The 27,895-nt window shown below is 41.6% G+C and overlaps 1 protein-coding gene across 5 annotated transcripts in view; it reads left to right on the top strand.

Annotated features, from left to right (window-relative positions):
- The window catches only part of TENM4 (teneurin transmembrane protein 4), a 741,938-nt gene that overhangs the window by 665,449 nt on the left and 48,594 nt on the right, over nucleotides 1-27,895 (top strand). For 4 of the 5 annotated variants that reach the window (XM_066572311.1, XM_066572312.1, XM_066572314.1 and 1 more), the window contains 6 exons: nucleotides 5,225-5,492; nucleotides 7,505-7,648; nucleotides 8,667-8,916; nucleotides 11,378-11,398; nucleotides 17,689-17,921; nucleotides 27,052-27,206. In XM_066572311.1, the coding sequence (XP_066428408.1) occupies nucleotides 5,225-5,492; nucleotides 7,505-7,648; nucleotides 8,667-8,916; nucleotides 11,378-11,398; nucleotides 17,689-17,921; nucleotides 27,052-27,206 (1,071 nt within the window). The remainder of the gene's footprint in view (nucleotides 1-5,224; nucleotides 5,493-7,504; nucleotides 7,649-8,666; nucleotides 8,917-11,377; nucleotides 11,399-17,688; nucleotides 17,922-27,051; nucleotides 27,207-27,895) is intronic. The other variant, XM_066572313.1, reaches the window with a different exon arrangement.

Below are 27,895 nucleotides of genomic sequence, written 5' to 3'. Positions count from 1 at the left end.
CCAGGCTGATGCCCTTCTGGCTGATGCTCTAATGCCTGTCTTCTGTTCAGGAGCAAATTCCACCCTCTGGCTCTATAAACCTTGGTGGTGGAGTGTTGGAGTGAACTTTCTCATGGTTGGAAGTCACACCCCCCCACTCTACTCAGCTGCTGAGACATGCAGTCAGCCAGCAGGAGGGTGAGAAGGGACAGCCTGCAGAGCACCTCAGTTTTATTGCATTTCATGACATTTGGAATAGATGAGCAGAGTGAGAGGGTTACCTTTAATTTCTCATCTCCATTTTCCTTTTTTATGAGTAAGTATGAGTCAGATAAAGAACCTTAACAATCTGCTGTGGCTTCAATGTACTTTGTCAAATGGAAAGTTGTGTTTTAAACAGAATAGTCCAAGGAACTAAATTATCAATTTTCCTTAAAAATACTAATTCTGTTGAAACACATGGATGTAGCAGCATTCAACCTTTGCTACATTGGACATGCTGTTCTCTCGATTTTATATGCCAGCATTCAGCATGTCCTGAGTATTGCTTTTAGTGACAATAATCTGCCAAGGAGGAAATGATAACAAGTGTAGAGATAAACTGTGTGCTTCCAGCGTGACTCCACTGGGGTTGCAGTACCATTAATGAGGAAATAAGTAACTTTATACCTTCTAATTTTAATAAACCAGGTGCTAAACCTAGCAACAAATAAAGCTAGTGGTCTCTTTACCTTTCTCTCTGGACCAAGTCTTATGATCCCTTCTCACACTAATTTACAATTATGGTCCCCATGTTTGTCCCATCATAATTACTAATTAAGTCCTGTATCTTGTAAAGTCCATCATATTATAAGTTCTTGGTTCAGAATCTTGGTTTCCACATCTTTTTATGAAATAAACAAACATCATGAAAGGTCAGTGCTGCCTGGGAAAAAGCAAATATCTGATACAGTGCAACTATGATCATAACCTCAGTTATTATTTGGTACCACAAACACCTTCCAGTAGACCAGACTGCTCAGAGCCCCATCCAACCTGATTTTGAATGTTTTCAGTGTTGGGACATCTGCCATCTCTCTGGGCAACCTGTGTCAATGTTTTACCACCCTCATCAAAGATATTTGGTGCCATTTGAAATGTCCTGATGATATCCTGCTTGAACTTCAACTGCCAATCCAGAATGATCCCCCTATCAGTGTCCTGCAATTTATCTTCTGGATATCTTTGTGAATGGCAGATCACTTGGACATCCCAAGTCCCACGAGACGCTTGTATTTATGGAATCTAATACATAAGAAAGATTAATTTTGAGATTATAAGGAGTTCACGTGTAGTTGTCTGGATATGTGCCAAATATCCGAGCTCCCATTTAAGTGGACAGAAATCAAAGCAGTACATCAGTGTGGCCTACACATCACTTAAGCTGACCACCCTGAAGCTTTCTGGTTCTCACTGATGGTATCAGTTTGATTCCACTGACTGAAATTGATGGTATCAGTTTGATTCCACTGACTGAATTAATGTGTGTGTTTACATCACGTTGTTTATGTGATGTAAACATCACATAAGTTGACATCTGGATTTAGATGCCTTAAACTGGAATTGAATCCCACTCTTAAGTTTACAAGGCAACACCAACCTTCTAAAGAGTCTGTCTGTATCTGCTGTTATCTATAGGCAAGACCTAAAAGAGCAGTTCAGAGCAGACACCTAACTTAGGTTCTTAAATTGACATAAGATGAATCCCATACATGATGAACACACTGTGTGCCATATGTCTGAGCTAAAACCTGTAAATCAATATTCCACCTCAAATATTGACAGCTGAAGGTTAGCAGAGTTTGTGGTGCAGGAGTTTACAAGAGAATCTGATTTGTGGCAGAGTCCTGACTGTACTGCAGTTCAGAAATGGACTACTTTTCATTTCTGTACTGGATGTACATACAATAAAAAATAACCTAACTGTCCATTCCTGCAGCTGAATTTTATAATACACAGTTCTCAGTAGGGAAATGTTAAATATAAAAGGTGTAAGCACATAGCTGGGAGGAGGTGACAAGCAGATAGCAGGGCTGGGAAAGAGGTTTTGACAAGTGGGTAGATAAGAACCCCATGAGCTCCAACAAATAAATGCAGAAATAAATGCAGTGGTCTTTACCTGGATGCATTCAAAAAACATAGTAGTACATTTTTAATATTTGATTCAGGTGCCTATAGACAGATTTGGGGCCATTCAGAATGCCCTGAAGTGCCCCTTCAGGCCTCTAGCTGTAGCTTCAGAAAGGTGGAGATGTCAGAAAGGTCCATGTCAGAGTTGTTATGCCCTTGCAGAAGTTTTGGATACCATAGAGTGTTTCAAAAGCAATAGATGTCTATGTTAAGGCCCCTGAATCAGACTCAAAATGGTTTTCCTTTTTAAAATTCTCTCTGAGCATCTTACAAAAAAAAAAAGACATTGACTGTTCCTTGCCTGTCTGCTGGCAGATTGAAGAGTAGCTGTAAGAGACATGTGTAACCCAGCACACAGAAACAAGATTTCCTACCTTGTCTCATACTAAGAGTAGAAAAATTGCTACTAAGACATGAACAGATTCTCACCACAGAGAAAGATAACATGACAGTGAAAATTGCGACCCTGTGTAAATCCCCAGTAAGCCTGAAGAATCTGCTCTTCTGCCTGCCCAGCCTTGTGGCTGGATCTCTTTAAAAGAGCAGATTATATTGGTTAGTCTGGGATAAACCCTAAGAGTCTTTCACAAGGCCTGCAGTCACAGCATATGAATGTGTCTCGGCCAAACAGCAATTATCAAATAGAAATAAGGGCACAATTTAGCTCTTATTACTTCTAGAACATTCAGATTATTTTAAAGCTTGTTTTCCCCCTTTTCTCCCTCTGATATATTACTGAATTATACACCCCTCTACCAGTGCCGTGTTTTGTTGCTAGTTTGTCGCAATTTACAAACTACAAATACATTTTGAATCACCTGAATTACTATTTGAACCCTCTCTTCAAGCAGACACCTTTAAACACAGCCCCTTGTGCTGCTCAGTGCCTTGGCAGTGTTGGGCTGACCTTTTCTTTGGAATGGTGGACAGCAAAGATAGATCACAACAGGGAGAAATAATTACTTAGGACAAGGATCTGAAGCAGACTTTCTAAATAGTATCTCCATGGCAATTATTTTTGCCTGTTTTTATCCTGATGGGGTTACATATGAAGACAGATTTGATACAAGGGGCCACCTTTACTGCAGTTTGGCTGAGCTCATCTCTGGTTGAGCCTGGTCCACATCCAGCTTGTTGATGATCTCATAAAATATATTTTTAAAATCCTGGGTTTTCCCAATTCTGTCATATTTCAACCTCCTAAGCACTGAGATATGTAAATTAAAAAGACTGCATTAGAGAAGGTAAATATTTATGAGCACAGTGGAATGGGGTTTTAACTGCTGGATGTGTCTGTTTTCAAGTGCTGCAACACTCCAAGCCTTTTAGTTATCACTTTAAAAAGTGTTGGGCCTTGGATAATATCTCAGAAGAGGTGTTTTCAGGGGGCAGATTACAAGATTTGTCATTTTTGATAACACTAACCAGAAAACCTGTAAGAGTTGAGCAACTCACTATGTGAGGGGAGTTTGCTGCTCCCACATAGACAGAGCTTGGTATAGGAGTGACATAACTTGGAAGGCACAAGGATCATGGAATCCTGGAATCTCCTGAGTGGGAAGGGACCCACATTGAGTCCAGCTTCTGACCCTGCACCCCAAGGACACCCCAAGAATCACACTGTGATAGATGTGATCCCTTCCTGATGGGTGAATCTCTTGACCCACCTGCCTTCAAGGTTCCCTGTCCTTAAATTCAGAAAGATGATTATTGCTAGGGATGTATTTTCCATGTCATTTAGGGGCCAGCACACTGAAGAACTTCAGAAGTGGCACAGGAGAGGACTGTGCCAGCTGTGACCTTTTAACTCATCCCATAAAGCCACCAGGCTTTCCTGCTCACTGATAAGCTTCTGCCTTCATTTTTCAATATTCCCCAGAGGTTGCTGACTTGTGCCAAAAATATCCAAGCTGGGTGTTTACCCAAGAGTGAAGATTTCTTGAAGGTGACAATGTTTTACTCCTAAGATTTTTTTTATCAGCATTTTGCACAGAAAGATCAGCACAGTGTCAGGGATATATTTGTATCACTTTCCATAAACTACTAAGCATTTCTCCATTAAAATAAAAAAAAAAAAAAAGAAGAAGAAAAACAAAACTTTAAGTTCTGGTGATACTTTAGCAGGTAAATTAGCTGAAAATCTCGTCTTTATTGAGACTTCTCTATTCTCAAAGCAGAAAAGGCTTTCCCTGATGTTTCTTCAGTCTTTTCTGAAGTGTTGTACTGTCATGGGCACCTGTTAGATAATCAGAAATACCCACACTTATGGCTGGGAGAGAAAATAAATAGAATACTGAGGAGTTTGGAAAAGAAAGAGAAGGAAGAATGCAAGGGAATGGAAAGGAGTTGTAGGTGGTAGGTCAGGCCAACAGTTTTATCACCTAAGTAAGAAGGCAAGGAATTTTAAGCAAGTACCAGAATAAGTAGAAACAAATGTGAGGTCAGAAAATAAGGGCAAGAACACAGATTAAAAGAAGCTAGAGGTAGGTGGTATATCAGGTAGAGTGGGTCAGAGAGGAGGTAGGAAAGGAGAAGTTTCAAAGTAGGAGAGATGGGTAAGTCAGAGGAGGGAGAGTGGAGCCAGGATTCAGTAATGTCTTGCAGAGAATTTCATGTTATGATCAGGACCAGGAAACATCCTTAAGGCCAAGTAGAGTGTGATATTTTACTGGGAAAAGGAAGGCAGGAGACAAAAATTAGAGGCCTCTAAAACCTATTATGATAAAAGACAGAAAATGGAAGTTAAACTCATAAGCTCTAATTATCTGAGATCCCAGGCTCTTTTCTCCGTGTGTCCTGGTACTCCTTTTAAGAGTGAGTCTCTTTGTAAACACTGACTTAATGTGACACTTTGTTCTCCTGTTCTCCCATGTAACAGAGATGGAGAAGGTGGGAGGCCTTCCTTAGCTTCCAGAAATAAGTTATGTACATGATTTCATACTTGATGCCTACTAGGTGCCTTTTTAGACATGCCTGCCAGAGCTTTTATACAGGTGTGTTTGATAAATTAGAGCTTCACTGCCTTTTCCTGTCTGCTCGCTGCTGATTTAACACCTCGTGGATTGCTTTTCCACAGGCTCTACAAGAGGAGATTAACGTTTCCGGCAGTAAAATAAAAGTGAGTTACCTGAGCAGTCGCACAGCTGGCTACAAATCAGTGCTGCGGATCAGCATGACCCACCCCACCATCCCCTTCAACCTCATGAAAGTCCACCTCATGGTGGCCGTCGAGGGACGCCTCTTCAGAAAGTGGTTTGCAGCAGCCCCAGACCTGTCCTACTATTTCATCTGGGACAAGACAGATGTCTACAGCCAGAAGGTGTATGGGCTCTCAGAAGCCTTCGGTAAGTGACCCCAGGGTTTGTGCCTCCTTTTAGAAGCAGCTAAGTGGCAGTGATAGACTTTGTCCTAGATCAGTATGGTCTGACTGCAGACACATGAATGGTCCCTGCAGATTCACTGCGGCACACATTCCCCAGCAGATGAATCACAGAATGGTTTGGGTTGAAAGGGATCTTAAAGACCATTTAGTTCTAATTCCCCAGTCATGGGCAGGGATGACACCCATTAGATCAGGTTGCCCAGAGCCCTATCCAACCTGGCCTTGAATACTTTCAAGGACAGAGTGCAAGTACTTACCTGTTAGCTGGCTCATGGCCCAGCACGTACATCCTAAACTGCTCCCATCATATTCATACAGAAGGAATTAACTGGGACTAGAAGTGTTTGGCTAACTCTCACCTATAGCCAAAAACTGTCAACACTGCTTTGAAAGGAATCCCTAGGACAGAGCCCTGATTGCCACTGCTCCTTGTGCCTGACCTTCAGGGTTGGTCTAATCTTAGTTTCCTCTTTGTTACCCATTCAAAAATGCCATCCCATACTGGGTGTTTAATGAGCAGAAGTAATGCAGTTCTGCAGTGATTGCTTCCCATCTGTCAACACCCAGTGGACATTCAGTTACAGGTCTTCAACTGAGTCTGGACTAGTCCCTTCAGGCTGCCAGGAAATGGTATCAGCAAAATGGGAGAGATCCCAAATTAGCAAATACAGCTCCTGTTGACAGAAGGATGGTTCATTATGCCTCATAGCTCAACTGAAGATAAGTCTCTTTAGAGGAGTTGCAGGATGCCTGGTTTTCTAGGAGTAAGAATAAGTGCCTTCCCCTCTCACTCAGGCTTAGCTGTTTTGAGCAGGCTGGATTATGCACCCTGCTGAGCCTTACCCAGCTCAGAGTCCACACTGAGAAATGTAGCATATCCCGAAGCACTCTGCATGCATGCTCTTTAAGATGCTAGATCATCAGTGGGTCCTGGAGTGCTCCATGAAACAACTCTGCAGCTCCAGACTACACAAGCAGGTCTGAGGACATCAGCATTCATGCCTTCAATGATTCCCACCTCCAGAACAGTGGAAAACATTGACCTTTTGTATCCTAACTTACATCTTTTTCTGATACAATCTGCAAAAGGCTATGTTTGATGGAGAATCCTGAGTTCTCTCAGAGCTCAGCACTTTTCAAAGAGGCTGGTAAACTTGTAAGATCAGACAGGTTTTTTTTTTCTATCTAGTAAAAAAAAAAAATCTATGTAATTGCTTTTCATTTGTGTGGAACTTGCAGTTCTATTTTGCTTCAGCTGTAAAGATTAGAAGAAGAAAAGCAGACCAATGAAAATGGTGCTGCTTCTTCTGAGAAAATCGTAAAAGAATCATTATTCCGTCAAAACCATTATTTTCCTTCTGCTGACAATTTTAAGCAGCTCCAGCGTATTCAGTGGAGTTACTCCTGAAAGCCTCTGATTAGACATCATGGCAAGCAAACTTTTGACATTAACAATGACCACAAGTCAACCTGACTGAGACTGCTGCCTCTGAGGGACTCACTGCCCCGTGCATGAATTGCGCAAGTCTTTACCTTCCAAGAAAGATCATAATCAAGATTAAGTTCCTAGCATGCATTCTTTGATCAGAGAAATTAGATAGGAGTAAAATTCTCCCATTGAGAGTCCAGCATGGTGTACACTCTCAGATCATAGCATATCCTGAATTGGAAAGGACTCCTAGAGATCAAGTCCTAATCCTAATATCCGTTGTTTTAAAATACATCCTTAAACAGTATCTTTTGAATTTTTAGCACATTTGCCCAGCACTGACAATGACATTGATCTTTTTAGATTCAGAATACACCTTTAAGAGAAAAATATTTGGACTGTGCATTATGATGATGACATTTTCAATTGAATTAGCAATTTTCTGTAGAAATTCTCATACCTCTGCTCAGTTGTGACTCTGTGTGTGCTGGCACTGCATTTCTGAGTTCCTAATCTAAGGAGTCTTGTTTCTCTCTTGTTTACAGTTTCAGTAGGTTATGAGTATGAATCCTGTCCAGACTTAATCCTGTGGGAGAAGAGGACAGCTGTGCTTCAGGGTTATGAAATTGATGCTTCCAAACTTGGAGGATGGTCCCTGGACAAACACCATGCCCTCAATATACAAAGTGGTAGGTTGTCTGCAACTCATAACAAGAGTAGTGCAGCATTGCAAGACCCAGTTGCTTCTTATCACTAAGAATTCAAGAAAAAGAAAGAAACCTGACCAACACATGTGCTCTCTCATGTATTTTACTAACAAATTATTTCTAGTTACCTACATTTAGAAGCAATTTGGTTTGCAAAATGTAAAAGAAGCTGGCCATCATGAAGTAGTTGAATGTCAGCCCAACTTTGTAGTGTCGTAAAAGAAGGGTATTATCAAGGAAAATATTCCTAAAATAACAAAGGGGAGCCTATTCAGATTGGAGCTGCCACTAAGCATAAATCCATCCAGAGGCATCCTCCAATATGCAAGGTGTACTTGTGAAACAAGAGGCTTCATGGGTCCTAAAAGAGAATGGAAGGTTCCAGAGTCCTTGAAGACTGCTGAGGACTGCAGAAGAGAAGCTTAAAAGCTCATCAGAACATGTTCAAGGGTGGGAGCACTGTGTCCCTTTGGATAATAGTGGTATGGGAGCAAACATCAAATTCAACCCACATCACTGCTGAGAGTGCTACACTTAGAGGGAAAATAGGCAGAGCTTCTCTAAAACTTTGCAGATAAAACATTTCTCTAGAGAATGTCCCATAGTTTTCCTGGCCCTTACTTTTCCATGAGCGATGTAATTTCTTTTTTTTTTTTACCTGGTAGACTGCAAATTGCAGGACAAGGAGGAACAGACAGGGCAGGTAAAAATTCATAAGATGCTGAAAAGTGCATTTCATTTAAAGGCAAAGACAGTCTTGTTCTCCCTACATATTTACCTTCTGCAGGAAATGTTACGGGTCTAAAAGAAATACTCAATTCAGAAAAAAGGGTCCTCATTTGAAACTATCACAAAACAATACTATGAAAGATGATTAGCCTTCTTGCTACGGAACAGATTCCCCAGCTGGCATGCAGCATTGCCAGTTTGTGCTTCCCTTAGCCAGGTCTCAGTCTCCCTGTTTGTTTAATTTCCACAGTACTGTTTTCTCTCTCTCTAGGCATCTTGCATAAGGGAAATGGGGAAAACCAGTTCATTTCCCAGCAGCCACCTGTAATTGGAAGCATTATGGGCAACGGCCGCAGGCGGAGCATTTCTTGTCCAAGCTGCAATGGTCTGGCAGATGGAAACAAACTCCTGGCTCCTGTTGCCCTAACGTGTGGGTCTGATGGAAGTCTTTATGTTGGAGATTTCAACTACATCCGAAGGATCTTTCCCTCTGGCAATGTCACCAACATACTGGAGCTGAGGTACTCTGTGCTGAATGTGGCCATTAGAGTAATGCTCTTAAGTTCTGCAGAAATCCTATGTACCCAAAAGAAAAATGAGCAGAACTCTTAAAAAAAATGAAAATCAATCAACACAGCAAAACAGAGAAAAAGCTGTCTGGATCTGCCTCTTCTGCAACTCTGCTGACTTTGATTTACACCAGAGAAACACAGGCCTAGTGAGTTCTTCCAGAACTGAATCACATGCCAAAAATATTGACACATTTCTGTGCTGCTAAATCAGGCTGTGCTGATGTCTGCCTTTTCCTGTAGTCAGAAACCAGTGGGAATGCTGAAAATTAACAAGCAGCCTCTGAGATAACCTAAACTTGGAAGGACACAGCACTGATGATGATATGTAAAGGTGAATCAGGACTGATAATCACTCATAATTTAGACAAGATTATCACTCTAGGCAGTCACAGACTGGGGTTTTCTAGTTGTTTTTTGAGGGCACAGCTGTAGCAGTCCCCTTCAGTTCCCAATTGAGCAGCAGTGTCAGGCTGAACATGCAGATGGGAAGCATCTGGAAGTAAGTGGAGAGTTTCCTTTTAATGCCAAAAAGCAAAGAAAAAAAATATACCAGGAGAAATAACGAGGAAGGGGCAGGAACATCCATTAAAAATAATGAAGCAGAGAGAAAAGTATGATTTGTCACAAATTCTGAGAAAATTGAATAAATTGTGACTGAACCAAATTTCAAATTGACCTAACTGAGGATATTTTTCCTATCTAAAATTTCCACAAAAACAAGCATCCACTTCAAAGCAATGGGGCTTTGCGTGGCCTGAGAAGCCTCACTCCAGGAAAGTCAGATAGAGTTAAGGGAGTGTTCCTGAATGAGTCTTCTGTGCTTGACAGGCCTGAACTCAGGTCCTGAGATGTCAGTATGAGGATAGCCTGCTAGGAAGGTTCAATATTCCCATTCACCTCTCAAAATCTGGCCTGAAAGTGAGAATCTTCCTGAAAGTAAGACCCTCCCTCCTCAGATTTAATATCCCATGCTGCTGAGGACAAACATATTACTGCATTTCTGCAAGGACTGCAGCCAAATTTGTGCAAGATCCCCTTTGTCCCTCATGCACAAACATGCCATGGTCATTAGACCTCACCAGAAGTCTTATTTGGCATTCAGAACCATCCTTGTAGATCATGGTGTATGGAAAAAAAAATCCAGACAGGCACCACCGGAAGGCTGGCACTTACAGAATATCTGCCTTGGTATGGGCACCTCAGAGGGCTGGGGCACCTTTCAAGTAAGGAAGCAAGAACCTCATTTTTGCTATTCTGTTCCATGATACATGAGAACATAATATCTCTCATGTTTGTAAGGTGGGAAGCTGGGATAAAGCTTCATACCTGGTCCTCGTTAGAGTGTAATATCTATCCTTCTAGTGCCAGAAAGTTATTTTAATGACCAAAGGTGAAATTTCCAGAAGAGCCTAGGTGAGTCCAAATCCCATTTCAACAGAGTAGGATTAATATCTCTTTCCCAGAAGTACAATTCTGAAAACCCAATCCCTGTTTCATTGTCAGTGGAAATACCAGACCAAACAGAGATTTTGCAAAGTATTTCCTCATTGGGGAAGAGAAAATTGGAAGCCTTGACAGAGTAGCCTTGCTGGCTGTTGTGTAGAGGCACAGAGTTAAATTTACTCCAGAGTTAAATCTGCTGCAATGATTGCTGCTTCATCTGTGCAAACACTCAGGTTACTGGATCTAATAAAAATTTCTTCACTCTGGTGTGCTATAAAGTAAGTGGGTTCAGATGTTGGCTGGCTAAAAGGAAAGCCATTGCTTTTGGACTAAATGGAGTTTGCTTGTGTCTTCTCAAATCAGCATCTCCTTTGAGATTAACACCCTCACTGTTTGGCTCCAGAGGTTGGAGGTTTGTTTGCAGTGTAGTGTTCTGAGAAGCAAATGCATTGTGGGTCACAGAGAGCTGCAGCTGGGTGTGTAACTTAGACCTATGAAAAATGTCCAGCTCAGCATAATTTCAGTCCTCTGGGCTGGAGTTCATGAGGTTACAGCAATGAACTGCCACCCGTAACTGTGCATCTCTTAAGTTACCTTTCTAAATCACAAGGTGTTGCTTTGACTGAGAGTGAAAAAAACGTGTAAAGATATCTGCATCTACATCTATTTAGCTCAGTGCTGCACTGAATGATAGATAAAGTCGGATGGTCCTATCTCTTGTGTGAGTGTATAACTCTAAGCCGGTGAGATCACAATTCTTTTGTGATATGCAGCAGTACATAAGTGAGCTCACTGCCAAGTAATATCCAATATAAAATACATCAGTGTCATTCCAGCTAAGTCTTTATTTATTATTGCATTGTGTGATACAGTTACTGTCAAGTTTTCAATCTGCTAATAATGCATCGAACTGAGCTGCTAACACCTCATTCTTTCTTCTATTCCCTGCTTTCCTGTCTTCTGTCAGAAATAAAGATTTCAGACATAGGTAAGCCAACCAGTGGAGAATTCTTATGCTGCTCCCTGTCTTGTTGCATGTTGTTACACAGTGAGCCACAAGTGCCATTTCCAGATGATTCAATAGCAAATGAAGCTGGCGTGATTAAAACTGGCGTAGGCAATCAGTCATCAGAACTGGGAGCCATTAATCACAATGTGAGCCATGCAAACTTCTGCATGAGCTGTTACAGCTGGAGACAGGGGAAATACAGGCAGGAGAAGCAGGGTAACAGGAGGAGGAGGGGGGAAGAAAAATGGATGGGAATTATCCAAGAAAGTAGAATGGGAACAGCATAAGGATACAGATTACTGGAACAAGTAGGATGGAAAAATAATTCTCATACAGTGAAAAGCCTTCATTTGGGTTTGGGGGGGGTTTAACAAGCATAATGAAGATCCCTATGTGCCCCAGCATTACTCACCCAGGGAAGTTAGTTTTTGTAACATTTTTCAGTCTGAGCTTTCATAGAGAGCTTTGACACGTGAAAGTCTGTCAGACTCAAATAGGAGGTAGTGCAACTCAGAACCTTAGCCAGGAAATGCAATAAAAGAGTAATGACAAGAAAACAAGATAAAAGAGAGACTCTTAAATTGGAGCTTTGTCACTAAGAATATTTGTCACTTGGGTTCACTGGAGTTTCAGTGGGTTTGATCCAATCAGTTGCATTCCAGAAGATGTCAACTTCCTGTCACTGACTGTGTTTGCGAGGACTTCTCTGACTCTGACAAGTTTCCCATCCTTCTCCCTGGTTGCTTTTCTAAATCAGAAGCTTAGACTGTGTGGAGTTGAGATTTTTGTGTGTGTGTGTTTAGTTTTCCTTTGCATTTGGGATTGGGGATTTTTCTTGCTACATGCTTTGCATTTACTATTTCTTTGACTTCATAGAGGCTGTGCTAAACTAGAAATGTTCTTTCATCTGCATGCCTGGAAATGAAATGGAGTAGAAACTGATTTTTTATCCTATTGCCAGAACAACAATGAAGGGCTTGAGCTTCACAATATATTGGACTGGCCCAAAGCATCTATTAGCAGGGCTGGGAGGTTGGTACCCAAGACTTTTTCACTGATTGTCCTCATCAGGCTGAGTTCCAGTCCCCCAGGTACTCTTTCACATCATTTGAAGACTATAGAAAAATTAATTTCTCTTTGGAACAGCCAGGTTGTATTCCTAATGCCCAAGAAATACACAGCCACTAAAGTGCATCTGCTTTGACAGTGAAGGGCAGCAGCTGGATACCTGTTATGAGAAGAGGTTTTGTGTATGAAAACAGTAACTGAAGGAAGATCGATGGACTGGCCACAAACGCTGCAGATTGGCAAGCAGAGTTGGCAGGGCTTCAGCCTTTAGGCAGTTTCTAAAAACTAAGAAATTAAGTGAAAGAAATCCAAGACATGCCTGCTTCAGTGTAGCCTAAAGGGGATGAGGGAGGGAGGAAGCAGGTGACGAGCTCCAGATCAAATCCTTCCATCTGTGACTGTGTTGAAGGAGTCACCCATCTCTTAGTGCCTGTTCTGTGACATTTGCTTTAATACTTCTTGCTAGGAAGTCTCTTTGCTCCTGACCCTCAAGGAAACGAGTGTGTGTAGTCTCAGCTACAGCTCCAGTGCTTTAGACTCCAGAAGATCCTAAGCTTGACACCAGTGACCAGTAATGGTGTAAAAGGGGAGGTCCACAGGGCTGAATCACAGTTGTTTGGAAAAGCTGAAATCCATATGCTAAAGCTGCCTCAGTTTGGGGAAAAGGAATTCCTCCCCAGTATGTAGGCTGTGATGAGCTTGATCTCCAAAGGTTCTGGAGCTACCCACTAGGAGGCTTGGCTTTACAGCTCTGTGTGTGTAGCCAAGATCTAACTCTGCAACAGCCTAAATGAGGGATGTTAGCTAAGCCAAAAAGCATCACCAAATCATGATGCCTTCTCTGCAGGAACGTGGGGGGCAGTGAGGCATTTCTGTCTTGCAAATATACAAAAACTGTCCACTTAAATTTATTCTTCCTTTCGTGTTTCCATTCATACTTTAGAGAGAAGTCTACAATTAGTGACAAAGAGAGGTATCTCAGCAAACAGCTCTAGGATCAGATAAAAAGTCCCTTGCCATCTCTGGTTTGGCTTATGGCATTGGTATAAAATTTTATTGTCCAGCATGTCACACTAGAAAGCTTTGGGCATCACACACAAACTGCAAACACTAAAAGACCAAGACCAAATCCAGCTCACTGCACTGTGTGGCCTCCTTAGGTATTAATCTATTGAGTGTCACCCAGGGAAAAAAGACCAGTACCTCACACAAGCTACAATAATTAAATCCTCTGGGTCTGAGCTGCAGGGTGCTTAGCATGAAGCCATGGAAACACAGCCCCACTGAACAAAAACCTCCAGACTGCAGGAATTTGGTGGTTCTTTAGTCACCAGCAAATGTACATGGCCAGCAAAACTCAGAGGGAAAGTGGGTAGCTGGCAGAGAAAAAGAAGTGGTTTTGTGTCCTTAAACAGAGACATCAGATCCAAAGAAGCCCCAGGGGTTTATCTAGGTCAGTGGTTGTGGGTAACTAATTTTGGAGGTGTGACTGCTCCAGTCTGTTGGCCACAGTGGGTGCCAGAGCTGTACAGTTACCAGTAACAGAGGTTGTCCTTCAAGGAGGTATAGATGCCCTTGCATTTGAAAAACTAAGATACAGTTAATCTTGTGAGACAAATGTTGAAAATAGTCAGACAAGTCCTACCCCAAAAGGTGATACTTCTCTCCACTGCTTGTAAAGGGAATTAAGGCAGCCAGCTCTGGTGTAAGCATCCACTTTGTAACCATCTAAAGCTTGGTGAAATTAATCCCTTGGCATTTTACAGAAACCAATAAAAAGGTGTAGTGTGCTGTGCTGATGTTTTGTAGGGAACATGCTGAAAAGAGGAACCATCTCCCTTTTCTCATCTCTTTTCCTTAGAGACTGGCTTCCCAGTCTGGAGCAGGAGGTTCCTTCCTAGGACTCCTCCAAAATATGGGCTCTGGGCTCAAAGGGAAAATGCCAGCCTTTGTTCAAAGCCTATGTACGTATTATAATACAACTGAAGCAATTCACAATTCAAACCTCATACCTCTGCCAGCTCACCCAATTTTTTATCCTGTTTCTTCCCTGTACCTGTGTGTAAGGAATTACATAAAGCACAAGCACTTTAAAATAGAGTCTCAATCTCTTAACATACCTGCAGAGCTTCCTAAATGATACTGGTACTATCCCCTCCAAATAATGAGAATGATAAAAGGGAGAAGGCAGATGTATGGAAGAGACTATACACAACCCCAAAGAAGTGGGATCACTGTAGACTTGGAAGATTTCCCTGTGCTTTCCCAGCACATCACTGTGTCACAAGTATACAGGGAAGCAGTATCACCTCTATTTCACTTTGGCTTGCAGAACCATGAAACTGTTCTCATTCCCAGTGACTACACCATCATGCCCACTAATACCCACCAAAGTGTCAGTTCTTGGCTAGGGACCAGCCCATCCCATCACTGCAATTTCAGTGTTTTTGCTTCAGGGGGTTTAAAATATCAATGCATTGCTCAGGTTTTCTTCTAAAAAACTGTAATAGTTCAAGGAACACTCTGAATGGGAAATCAGCTCTTCCTCCACAGTGATTTTCTAGTGGCAGCGCCGATATGGGGATAGATATTCTAAGACTACAAATAATATACTGATCAAGTCTTTTGAATAGTAAAAAGTCTTGTCTTTTGTTTTGGACTGTTACCTAGCTGAGAAATACGAAAGGATGAAAGGGGAGAAAATGTCTTCTCTGCTTCACCCCAGGCATATTTATTTCAGTTGCTGTTCAGCCCCATCCAGTTTACCACTTGGATTTGCCTTTTGATTGTGGCTTTAAATAAAAAGTGAATCCCCAATGTTCCTGGCTCCACCACTCATGCAGTATCACAGATAAAGGAAAGCGGTTTGGGAGATTTTACATGACCAGTGTATGTTTATTTAAGCATCTTTCACCCTGAAGGATCTCAACGTGACAAAAAACCCTCCAGTGTATAACACTGTGCAGTTCATGGTAGGGCAGAGTACAATACTAACTCTCTGCAGTGATGAAAACAGTTGGCAGAGGCCAGGGGGGTAAATTCCAGCTTGACCGTTTTAACGGGTTGTTTCAGCATGTATTCTATACAAGAGCTGGCAGTAGAAAATTGTTTTAAGACCTGTCTTTTTTTACAGAAGATTGTAATCAATAATAAAATCCACTAGAGTGGGGCTGTGCAATCCAAAAATAAATCACGACAATATTGCTGGGAGAGGGGAGCAGGAATTTCTCTCTGTCCCCATTTTTCTCCATCTCTGAGTAAGTCATTTGCTGTTGCCCATCTGCACATAGCCTGCTCTAAAACTCTGGGAAAGTTATCTGTGCTTGCCAGTCAAAGATGGTAAAGGATTGCAAAGTGCCATTAAATCTGTCCTCCTCTTGTCCACCTCCCATGCAAAATAGAGATTATGAACAGCTCAAGAGCTTACTGACATTCAGCAGGGCTTTGTTAGGACAGTCAGCAGAAAATGCAAGGCCCTGATCAAAATGGATGATGGATTCCCACAGGGAACTTCTTCCACCAGGGTTGAAGCCACTTGCTTAGTGTGAGTGACATGCAGGTAAATGAAATAATACCCTCCCAGCCTGCTGTCATTGGGAAGGAATACAGATGGAGACTGAACTGTCAGGCTGGAGCTGTCTTGAAGGTCAGAGCATTTTATTTAGCAAGAATCAGTGTCATTTTTGGAGATGAAATCTGTTCAGACTTTAATAGGATAAATCACAAGGGATATTCCAGAATAAATCAGAAAGGTGCTTTTCCCTCACCCCCATAGTATTAAATAATTTGAATGAAGAACCAATTTACTGCTTTTTAAATATGAGAATAACTCAGTAATTTTTACATGTCTGAAGAGGGGGTGATTTTCTTAATATAAAGGTTGAGAGGAATTTTCTATATGCAGAATAGAGTCAACTGTGATTGACACTCAAGTTTCTAGTCAACTTCTCCTGGAACAATTCCATTAAGTGCAAAAATGTGAACTGTGGCCTAGATTTTTAATATGAATTCTTTGGATTTGATGAGTTTAGACAGCTTGAAGATGTTCTGGAGAAAAGTAGATACTTTTCATACTTGTTCTAATTACTACTTAGGCTTTCTTAGAAGGAAAATAAATCTCTTCAGGACAGACATTAAAAGTCTAACCTGTTAGTTTCAGGCTTAGAAGAGATGCAGCTCAATACACACTAGTAGTCAACAATTTTAATAAAAGATATTAATATCTTAAGTATCTATGTTAAAATACAGGTAAAGTCCTTGCAAGACAATCGTTTAAATTCTGTCTAAACCCATCTGGTTGGTTTTTTCTGGCCAGTTGTATTGGATGCTTTCCATAAAGTGGATTCTAGTTTATTAATTTCTTCAGTCTTGGGCTCATTTAGTGTTGCAGTCATGGAGCTAAAAATATTATCATTCTGTCTGCTCATTTGGTTTTCTCAGCCACCCTTTCTTGTGTCCAAGGAAACAGTGAGCAGAGGGTGTTCAACAGGGGACTGATGTTCAGGTTCCTCAGTTCATGCTTTACTTGGGGCAAAATGTGCCACTCAGGAATTATTTTTTTTCTCTCATCATTGAGGTCCAGCTGAATTCAGTGGTAGGATTCCCTTAATCTCCCTGAGGGCAGAACAGAACTTTAGAGTCTTTGCTGGAGTCAGCAAGAGACCAGATGAACCTTGATGCAGTGATCTTGAAGGGTGTATGGTGTATCTTCAAGTGCTTTATACAGGGAGTCTCCTTTTGGAGTTTGTATTAGTCTTTGTTGGGAGAGCAGATTTTTTTTTCATTACTATTTGTTTTATTTCCCTAATGTTCTCTGTTTTCCCTTCACTTCCTGGCACTGCACGAACACCAGTTTCAGGACTATGTCTGTAACAAGTAAATTAAGTAAACACAGGCACTGGAACTCAATCTGTAGTAGTTCCTGGCATGGTTTTGGCTCAGATTCAGACCAGAGAGCCCTTTCCTTCGGTTGCTTCCCTCCATGCCAGAGAGCACCCAAGGCACAGTGATTGCTAATGGATGCAGCTTGGGATCCCGTGCTGTAACACACCGTGTACTAACCTTGTCCAAAACAGCACTCCTTCACTTTCCCAGTCTCTCTGCCCCATGCATTTTTATTCTCTAAAGTGTTTGCATTGCCTGTTGACTTAAGGAAACACATCATCCAAAAAAATTAATGATGTCATACCCTTGTTTTTCAGCCACAGCCCAGCTCATAAGTATTACTTGACCACAGATCCAATCACTGGCTCCATCTACCTCTCGGACACCAACAGCCGACGTATCTATAAAATCAAGTCAACCACATCAGTGAAAGACATTGTGAAGAACTCAGAGGTCTTGGCTGGAACTGGGGATCAGTGCCTCCCATTTGATGATACCCGCTGCGGAGATGGAGGCAAAGGCACTGATGCCACCCTTACAAATCCCAGGGGTGAGACTTCTTCTTCTCCACTGGCTATTTTAAAGGGTTTTTTTTGAAAGCAGCTTGTTTAGTCACACTGGAGATTGCTCTCCTCTCCAATTCTGAAACACATCCTAAGGGCTTGCTCGTGGAAATAAGTGAGTATGTCTCACCTTCAGCTAGTTGTGTCATGTTTCTTCAAATTCACATGGCTGGGAGGAATGCCAAGCCAGAGGGGTTCAGTGATGGGCACATGTCCAGAGGGCAATGGAATAAATCCACCCATCACTTTTATATCTGTGGAGCCACTACTTCTCCTTACCAACAGTGCTTGGTCCCTCCCAACATGGGCAGGAATCACTAATATTCAATTCACTGAGGCTTTCTTGGCATTAAAAAAAGCCCTATAAGCATTGCTGTGTGTATATATATATATATATATATATATATATATATATATATATATATATTTATAAAAGGGCAGCAAAACTAGCATACAGCTCAAAGATATGCAAATGGTGGTTTAGACATTGACATGATGTATCACAGCACCTAGCTTAAATCCTGTAGGGAGTGGATACTAACTTTGATATGGGAGTGGTCTAATTCAGCTTAATTTTACCTGGTTCCAACATCCTGAAATGTGATAAAAGCACAGTCGAATCAGAATAAAAGCATCACACAGCCTTCATGGCTGTGAACTAAATTGTTCAAAACAGGTTAAGCCAAACATATGCAGTCCTGTGTGTAGCCAAGACTTCAGTCTGGCAATCTCAAGGTAACAAGCTCTGCAGATGGAGGATGTCACTCCTCCCAGCTGTCCACAGCACCTCAGAAAAAAAAAAAAAAAAAAAAAAAACACACAGAGGGATAGAGATGAGGTGGAGAGGGTAGAGATGAGGTGGAAGGCACTCTTTGCAGCCCTCTTCACAAACACAGTCAAAAATCTGTGCACAAAGGACACCCATGCAGGAATGTTTTTTGAGATGGGGCGTTTTTGCCTGTTATGTATTTCCTTCTGTGCAGCTGTTCAGAGTGCAAGATTATTTAGGTTCTTAGCTTTGACATCAATGTGCTGCAGGCTTTTTTTTTCATTGCGCTGGGGAGTGGTAGCTCCCTCCTTCCTCAGCACAAAAACGGCCAAGCCTATCCCAACCTCTTTGTAAAGCAACCCCTCAGCAAAACCTGGGGATCCTTTAATAAATGCTCCTGCCTATGGCAGCAGGTTTGGACTAGATGACTTTCAAAGGTCTCTTCCAACCCAAACCATTCTGTGATTTTATGGAAAGTTATTTCACTGAGAGCAGATGAGATTCCCAAAGAAGTTTTGTGGCTGTCTCATCTCTAGAAGTGTTCAAGGACAGGTTGGATAGGGCTTTGATCTACCTGGTCTAGTGGAAGGAGTCCCAGCCCATGGCAAGGGTTTGGAAGTGAATGATTTTAAAGGTCACCTTCAACCCAAACCCTTCAATGATTCTATAATTCTCAGGAAGTTATTTTTCATGACACAGAAATGACATTGTTGTTACTGAATCCAGGAAGCCCAAACTGATTTAATGAGCTTTTGTGCCAGGTCTGGCTCTGATTTTTTGGTTTTGGTTTGGTTGGGTTTTTTGTTTGTTTGGGGTTTTTGTTTTTGTTTGGGTCTGGTTTTTTGTTGGTTTGTTTGAGTTTTTGTTTGGTTGTGGTTTTTTTTGTTATGTCAGCTAGTTGTTTCCTGTCCAGGATGCAGAAAAATGTACTTTGGAGGACCTATTTTTTTGCCAAAAAGCATCAAAACTCAGACTTCTACCCCTGTAATATTCAAAGAGTCCAGCATGGTTTCCAAGCTCTCGAGAATCCCATGAGTTAACCATTATATTGGGCTAAAGTATTGCCAGAAGCACAGATAAAGTAAAGGAGCAGCTACTGGTGGTCAGTTTGTAGTGTAGAATTTGTCTCACTGAAATGAGAAGGCCAACCGAAAGGAAAATTAAGTGACTTGGGCAGAGAGGTCCAGGCAGTCCAGCAGATGAATCATGAGATCAGGGAACCCAGAAATCTGTAATCCAATTTTCTGCACCTCTTTGAAGTTCAATCAGTGCAAAAAAAAAATGCCCCACCACTTTTGTTGGTCCTCTGTTCTCCCTTCTACAAGATAAGAAGAATATTATTCATTTCCATCCATGGGTGAATGTTACAAGGTTTAGATGACTTATGTTTCTTCTTTGCTATAGCAAACAGCTCTGGAGTTCAAAGTTTTCAGCACTGAAATCCATCTTGTTGGCAACTAAAGCTCTCAGGAGGCCATTCTTCCACCTCAATCATATAACAGCAAAATTCATGCATTCATTCCTCATAGCTCCAAAATTTCACAAAACAGAAGTAAATTGAGGGTGAAAGAGGAAATGACATGAAGCAAAATGACAAGAAGAAAATACTAATGCAGAAAGCCTGCACTGCCAATAGAAAGTTCCTAAACAGTGTTCCCTGATCTGATTCTAACCTGACTGCAAATTCTGCTGAGGCAATGGCTGTGGCAGGTGTGACTCACTCCCCAGTCCCCTCAACAAATGATGAACAGTGAAAACTCATGCTGACAATGTAATGTCACCATTGTTTATGCTTCCACAGTGGTTCATCCTAGCAGAAAAATCCAGCAAATGCTCTTCCCTCATGTATTTCATAACAGTTCAAAATAAAAATTATTTATTGTATACGTAACCGGTAGATCTCAAGTGACCCTCTGCTTCTGTGTCTTGGCAGGCAAATAAACACTCATAAGTGAATGGTCAAAGGAAATTAGAAGACTATTCTGTAGCTATAGAGATATCAGCTGGCCAGGGAAGGACTTGGAAAGTCAGTTTTTCAAGAATCATTGCTCTTCACAGGACTCTACTTTTTAAGCCTAAAGCTATTTTTTTTTTGCTCTGAACATAACTGCTTCATGCCAAGTAGGATTTCTGTATTTTAAGGACATCTTTGCACTTTTTCAAAAATCATAAAGAATAAAAGTCTTACCTTTCATGATGTTTTAATTAGCTTATATTTTCAGCTTGCTGGAAAACACTGAGGGATACCTTCTGGCCAAATGAAAACCAGCAATTCATTAAGGCTGGAGAAATAATCACGAGCTGTCATTATATGCCTTTGCATATATCTTTAGTCCCTTGGACCAGTCAAGCGTCTGGTCTAAGTAGGTTTTTTTGGGTCTCTTCTCAGTGGAAAGAAACTAGTACCCTGAAGGTGGTTCATTCTGTGACAATGCACATGTTCAAGATGAGATGAACCGCATTCTGGGAGTTCTGGTCTTCTCCTGGATCTGATAGCCTGAAGAATGAGGTCCCCACTGCAGCAAACAATGTTCAGAATGGTAGACTTTTCCCCATTGTTCTGATCACTTCCTCCAGTTTTCACCTCAGCTCCCTTGAGTTCAGAGGGAATGCTTTGAGTAGAATGCTTTGGGTTGGAAGCAACCTTCAAAGACCATCCAGTTCCAGCCCCACTGCCATGGGCAGGGACACCTTTCACTAAATCAGGTTGCTCAGAGCCCCATCCATCCTGGCCTTGAGCACTTCCAGGGATGAGCATCCACAGTCTCTCTGGTCAACCAGTGCCAGTGGCTCACCACCCTCACAGGAAAGGATTTCTTTCCAATATATAATCTAAATCCACCCTGTTTTAGTTCAGAATCATTATCCCTTGTATTGACATTTCTCTGAAATACCTTCTGGACAGAGATTCTTGTCTCACTCCAGTGAAGGAAGAACTCCTTTTAGACCATTAGCTTAGAAAAGACATTAGAAGGGGTAAAACCCTCCAGGAGTTTCACACTTTACCCGTCTTTGGCTTGTTTAATAAAGGTAGGCTACAGAAACACAGGACAGATAGATCCACAGATGAAGTAGGGGTGGCAGTGGTTTGGTCAGGGTATTTATTATAGCTATTAGGAACCAGTCTGAGCCGTCCAATTCATTTGCCACAGAGCACAGCAAAGCTTTCAGATGCTAATGAATTTCAATATATCCTTGCAAATTAAAGTGTTACCACTTCCTAATTATCATCTGCTAATAATGATCCTCTTCTACAAGCAATCTAAAGAAAAATTAAAACTCCAGCTTGTCAGAGCATTTCTTTTCATCTGAGTACTCACCATTGGTTCTTCTCGGGAAGATGTTGTGGTAGAGAAATTACAAAGGAGCATGCAATTAAGAGAGATTGCAGTGACAAGTCTGACACAATAGGAAGGAGGTTTCAGAAGGCACGTGGGGAGAGAGGGGACATCTCATTCATTTAGCACCATAACACCAATGTGAAATGAAGTAATTAATTTGGGGACAGATTGGTTCTTTCACTCTGCCCTGCTGAATGTGTAAACAAAATCTCAGTTGTTCTCTAAGTGTTGAAGAGTTCGACAGAACTAATTGAGGAAACCAGCCCTCCACAATCTATTAACATTTTTATGGTCAGATAATAATAGGACCATTTTGGGGAAGACCAGAAGCTGACTGAACAAAATTTCTTGTCCCTTACTCTGGCCAGAAGAGACTTAGGGACAGGGGCAATGTGGTCTTCCTGTGCTAACACTCCAGATGCTAGTCATCAGTATTTAGGGGAATTTCTGAAGAAGTTGCACCAGACCTGTGCTTAATATATCAGCATCAATTGGCTAAGAAACCTTTCTGAACACCTAGTTTTGTTCTTCCAGGCACCCTGTGCTAATAATTTTCATAATTTCTTTAGCCAGGTCATGAAAAAGGATGATCCTTTAGAGGCCAAGTCACTGTTTTGTTGGGTTTTTTCCTGTGTCTTTGCTAATTCCTTGCTGTCTTGTGGTTCCCTTCTTGACCACTGCATAGCACAAAACTGATCTTAGCAGAAAACTTTTCACAGGAATTCCAGAATCTTTTTCCTATGTGCTCTTTTTCAGATTGTCAGTGTATATGGGTAGTTAGGCTTTCTCATTCCCCTGTGAATTCCACTGTACTTACTGACGTTGATTTTGATCTCCCATTTTATTACTCAGTCATTCAGCATCCAGTCAGACAAGAAAGGTCCAAATTTGGATTTCTTTTAAGCACCTTGTTTTTCAGTGAAAAGGGTTTTCCCCTTTTGCTTTTCCTAACTAGAGCTATATGCACCATGCAATCACTTTTAGTGGTTTGTCTTCTACAAGAAACTCACCATGTCCCAGTGGCTATTTGCAGCATAACATTTTGCTGTCACCTCTTCATGCTGCAAGGTCCTGACATTTCAAGCAAATGTCATCACATCAACTTTCTATCAGCATAGCTCACTGCTGAGATGCACGTGGTGCTACAAGCCCTTGTTTTGTGAGAGATCTCTGCTTATGTAAGGGGAGCCAGCACAATTTGATAGCGTATGTGTTTCATATCTCAGAACTTAAGGTTTGGATCTGCAACACTACCTGGGTAGTGGCAGCAGCTGTTTCCTCTCAGTAACTGTGAGGCTGAACTTGGAGCTATATGCTGAGAGACTGTAATTCCCTTATGTTCCTATGGAAACATGAGAGGAGCCTTCTGCCAAAGCAAGCCAAGGCCTTGGGCTTAACACGCATAACATGTGAATTACCCATTTCTGTGCCTGTTTGCAGGAGCCAGCTCCCAGCACTGGAACTGTGCCTATATCAGAAAGAAAACAGAAAGGTCCAACCTAACCTCTACAATCTGCTGCAAAGCATCCATGAGATGCTTCTTTCCCTTTTCACAGAAGTCATCCATCCAAAGACACTTGTCTGTGGGATAGCAGGGCACTTCTCTATAATTAGTTTTGATTCCAAGACACTCAGCAAAATCAGGAAGGGATTGGAGCAGCTGCCATGTAAGGAATGTGTGCAAGTGGGAATTTGGGGCTTTAACAAACTTGCAAACTCTGCTGCCCTGCAGAACATCTCAGGAAATGTGAGGCAATTGAGATTGCTTAGCCATTATGAAAGAGGGATAAGCAGAGAAGTGTTCCGTGATAAGAGCACATACACGTACCATTGCTCTGGAGCACGGTGATAAGTGGTAACTTTGCTATCCCACTTCCACTTACCTGGGTGTGCGAGCTCTTTGTCTAAGCTGGAATGCAAAATAAAGTTGTGCTCTATCATCTGATCAGAGCTGGTTCGAGGGCCACAGTGCATCCAGGTTATTATTACTGTAACTGGGTAATCAGACCAGCCATCAAACCCCAGCACTGCACACAGTGAGCCACTGCCAGCAGACACTGCTGATAAGTCCAATCCAATACATATGGAACTAGCTAAGGAAGAAAATTCTGCCTCATTGAAAATCGCATTATCCAGCCTGCCACCCTTCACTGGCTTTTGGCTTGTCACACACAGTAATGGACAGGCACCTGGAAAAATACTTGTTGTGAACCAAGGAATAGGTAAGAGACTCTTTTGAGTGTTTGACAAAAGCTAATTAAGATCAACTGAACCTTCTATCATGCCTCTTCCAAAAAAAAGCATGTCTGCCATATTGCTTAAAGAGCTTAGTTGTTGGTTTTTAAGCAAATATCAGCAAACTTGAAAGAACTTGACATTCAGTCGAAAAATAATTAAGAGGAGCAGAGACCTTCAACAGCAGATGACAGTGACAGGTGACATGTGCCAGTATCTTGGATGGATCCATTGAAGAGGGCGTAGTGCTGACACATCTCATGGCAGGTAAAGATAGCTTCCTGAAAGCCATGGATGCCAGTGAGATATTGATGCTTATCCCATCAGATCCTTCTGCAAACATTTAACAAAGTGCTTAAATACAAGTGATGTGTTTCTATTTACAGTGAGAATAAATGGCCACCACTACTGTGGCTTCTCCCATAGCATTCATCAGCTCATAGAATGGTTTGGATTGGCAGGGACCATAAAGTCCATCTAGTTTCTACCCACCCTGAGGGGGAACATCTTCCACTAGACCAGTTTACTCAAAGCCCATCCAACCTGTGATTGAACAATTCCAGGGATGGGGCAGCCACAAATTATTCGGGAAACTTTTGCCGGTGCCTCACTATTCTTAGTAAATTCTGATGTTCAACAGTTACCTTGTGCTCCTCTTCGAGACTCTTGTTTCATGGCCCTGCAAAGATGAGTCCTTGGCATGAATTCAACACAGGTATTAGTGTAGGACTAGAGGCAATCTTTTAGGTCATTCAGTCCTGTCATGCATTATCTCAGCAATCCTGCTATATAATCCCCTCCAAAATTAATGAACTTCATCTTGAAAGCAGCAAGTAATTTTTTTTCTTACTGCCGTAGAGGTTATTCTGAAACCACACAGCTCTGATGATCAAATACCTGATCCAGGTCAAAGTGATGCCCTTCAAACAGGGTGATGCTGTGAAGAAGTAACGAAAATGCTGGTTTTGCCTCCTGGCAATAATACACAGCTCCCATTCCACTCAGTGATCTGAAACACCAGTTTTCTGACTCCTAATTGACTTGGAATCAACAGGTTACAACCATGTCTGAGTCCCTTCCTTTATCTCAGCTCAATGCAGAAGTTTGTTCTTTCTCTCAAACAATGACTTAGTCCTAATGTTTTTCTGCCAGGCCAGATTATCTTCTGTGGATTTCCTTATAATGAAATCTGCTATGTTCTTCCACATATCACCTACCTCTGTGGCTTCCAGCCCATGCAATACTTACAGTGCTGGCTGAAGGCCATGATTTTAGTTGCCAAAGCAATCAGAGGATTAGTCCCTACTCTATGAAAATCTAGAATTTTTGATCTGTGAACTGCTGCATCTGCACTTCACAGCAGAGCTCACAGTGGATGGAGACTGAGAGTGTAGATGTTTCAAATAAGGGGATCTGGCTGCAAAACAGCATTTTGGAGGAACACAAGGTCTGATCACTCCTCAAACATTCTCAAAGCTTTCTATCTGAAACAGAATTTCCATCATTTCTGTCACCAAGATGACAGCCAAAGAGAAGGTCTAGTGAGAATTCAGCTCAGTAATTTAATCTGCCTACAATATAAATGTTTTCTTTAGAGATATTTGCTGTAGTATGCTTTTATAGTCAAATGGGAGGAAAAGGTATTTCCAGCAGGATTTGTATAGTGTATTGGGGATATGGGCTTTAGGGTGATACAAACTACACTTTCAAAGTAGATTTCTCTCTCCACTGATTGGAATAGCTTCAGATACTTGCTTAGATGCACAGTGCAGATGTCTGCTTTTTGCCAAGTGATTGTTAACCCTGAAAGCAAAAGAAACCAAACAGGAAGATCCTAATATTCACATATTTCAAGCAGAATTTTCACTTGCATAAAAAAAAGATGTTACAGGCCTCTACATTCTTTTTCTGTTTCTTTACAAGCTTATAGTGTCTTTAACACATTCAAATATTATGCTGGGTGACATTCTGCCTCTATAGGGTAGATGAGGTGAATGACTGTGGAGTTATTTTAATTTATACATGCACAAAGAGGAGGTAAATAGAGCCCCTAACTTCTTACTGCTGCCTCAGTCATGACCTTTCTCTGTGCCTTTGTGAGAATTGCCTTGTCTGTTAATTTTCTGATATGTAAAATTAGAATGACCACACTCATAGACTGTTATGAATTCTAATTGGAAAGTGTAGAGCACTGTCTGCAGGGCAAGAAATGAGATCAGCAGCCTGTAACTGCTGTCAGCAGACCTCAAATCCACTGACAGGAGTATGTCTACAAAGGAGGTTTGAGCAATGAAATTAATCACTTGCAGAGTTCAGAATCAGGTGAAACACTGTATATTAGTAGGATTATCCCAGGGAAAACCCCTTCTCATTTATCCCTCTGGAATTTGATTGACCTGATGGACCTTTCACAGCCTTTTTTTATTGCCATTTTTGAAAGATTCATCAGTGTAACATTTTTACGTGCATGGCTTACCATTCATACCATAAGCAATAAAACCAGGTTCCTGATCATGTAAGACACGTGGTTATTAGGAAGCCTTTTCATTTCAGCAGTTCACCGAATGCCATGCCCTTTTCCAGGAGTGAGCAGGGATTTCTGAATTGCATTGAAAAGTGCCTTCCATGGAATGCTGCCAGTTCAAAGCTCTTGATAACCAGGACTCCAACATGCCCAGCTCTCCTCTTATCCATTTGGAATGCCTTCAGATATATTGCTCCTCGCGTCAGGCTGCCATCACTTTCTGACTGTCTCTCTTTGATCCTTTCCAGGCATCACTGTGGACAAGTTTGGGCTGATTTACTTTGTGGATGGCACCATGATCAGGAGGATTGATCAGAATGGAATCATCTCCACTGTGTTGGGTTCCAATGACTTGACATCTGCTCGGCCTCTCAGCTGTGACTCTGTTATGGACATTTCTCAGGTAAGACAGTGGCTTGGTTTTGTTTTTACAGAATGCAAGCCTGCACCTTCACCCTTACCTGCATGTCTGTGTGCTTCCCCAGCAGGTCTGACAAAGAGGTAAGGGCTTAAGGAGAGTTGCCTTTCTACGTAGTTTATGGTATAAAATTGACCAGATCATAAAAGAATTACCCAGTAAAGACAGAAGAAAGGACAGAAGGAAAGACTTGACTGCCCTAACTCATAGATTTTTGGGGGTGAAATTTTTGAAGATGTCCCAGCCACACAACTGACTTCTTTCAGAGTTTCCAGTCAGTGGGAAGGCACAGATTCCTGGGAAGGCAGGTTTTGTTACCGTCATGTCTCACTACATGCCATGGACTATATGCCATGCTCCATTATAATGTCTTAGCTAATCACAGGTTTTTTTCTTTTCTTCTCCTCATCCTCATTTGGCCCAGCACAATTTTAGACCTGAATCAAATTAACATAGGAAATACTGATTCGAGGATGTGGTGCCAAAATTAGCAACAGCAGGGAAACAAGAATCTTGAATCGTATCAGATTGCAAATTGGTTGCAGCTACCATCATGCTGGGCTTTTAAGTCCTGCGGCTTCAAGGTTCAGAGAAAAAAAGAAGAGGAAATCTCATTTTGATTTTGATTGCTTTACTGCTGGATGGTGCAGAAGAGAAATCTGTTACAGCCCAGC

Source organism: Molothrus aeneus, chromosome 2, assembly GCF_037042795.1.
Source record: "Molothrus aeneus isolate 106 chromosome 2, BPBGC_Maene_1.0, whole genome shotgun sequence".
Lineage (NCBI taxonomy): Eukaryota > Metazoa > Chordata > Aves > Passeriformes > Icteridae > Molothrus > Molothrus aeneus.
The sequence above is the reverse complement of the archived record's forward strand: the minus strand, read 5'-3'. Positions and strand labels throughout refer to the sequence as shown.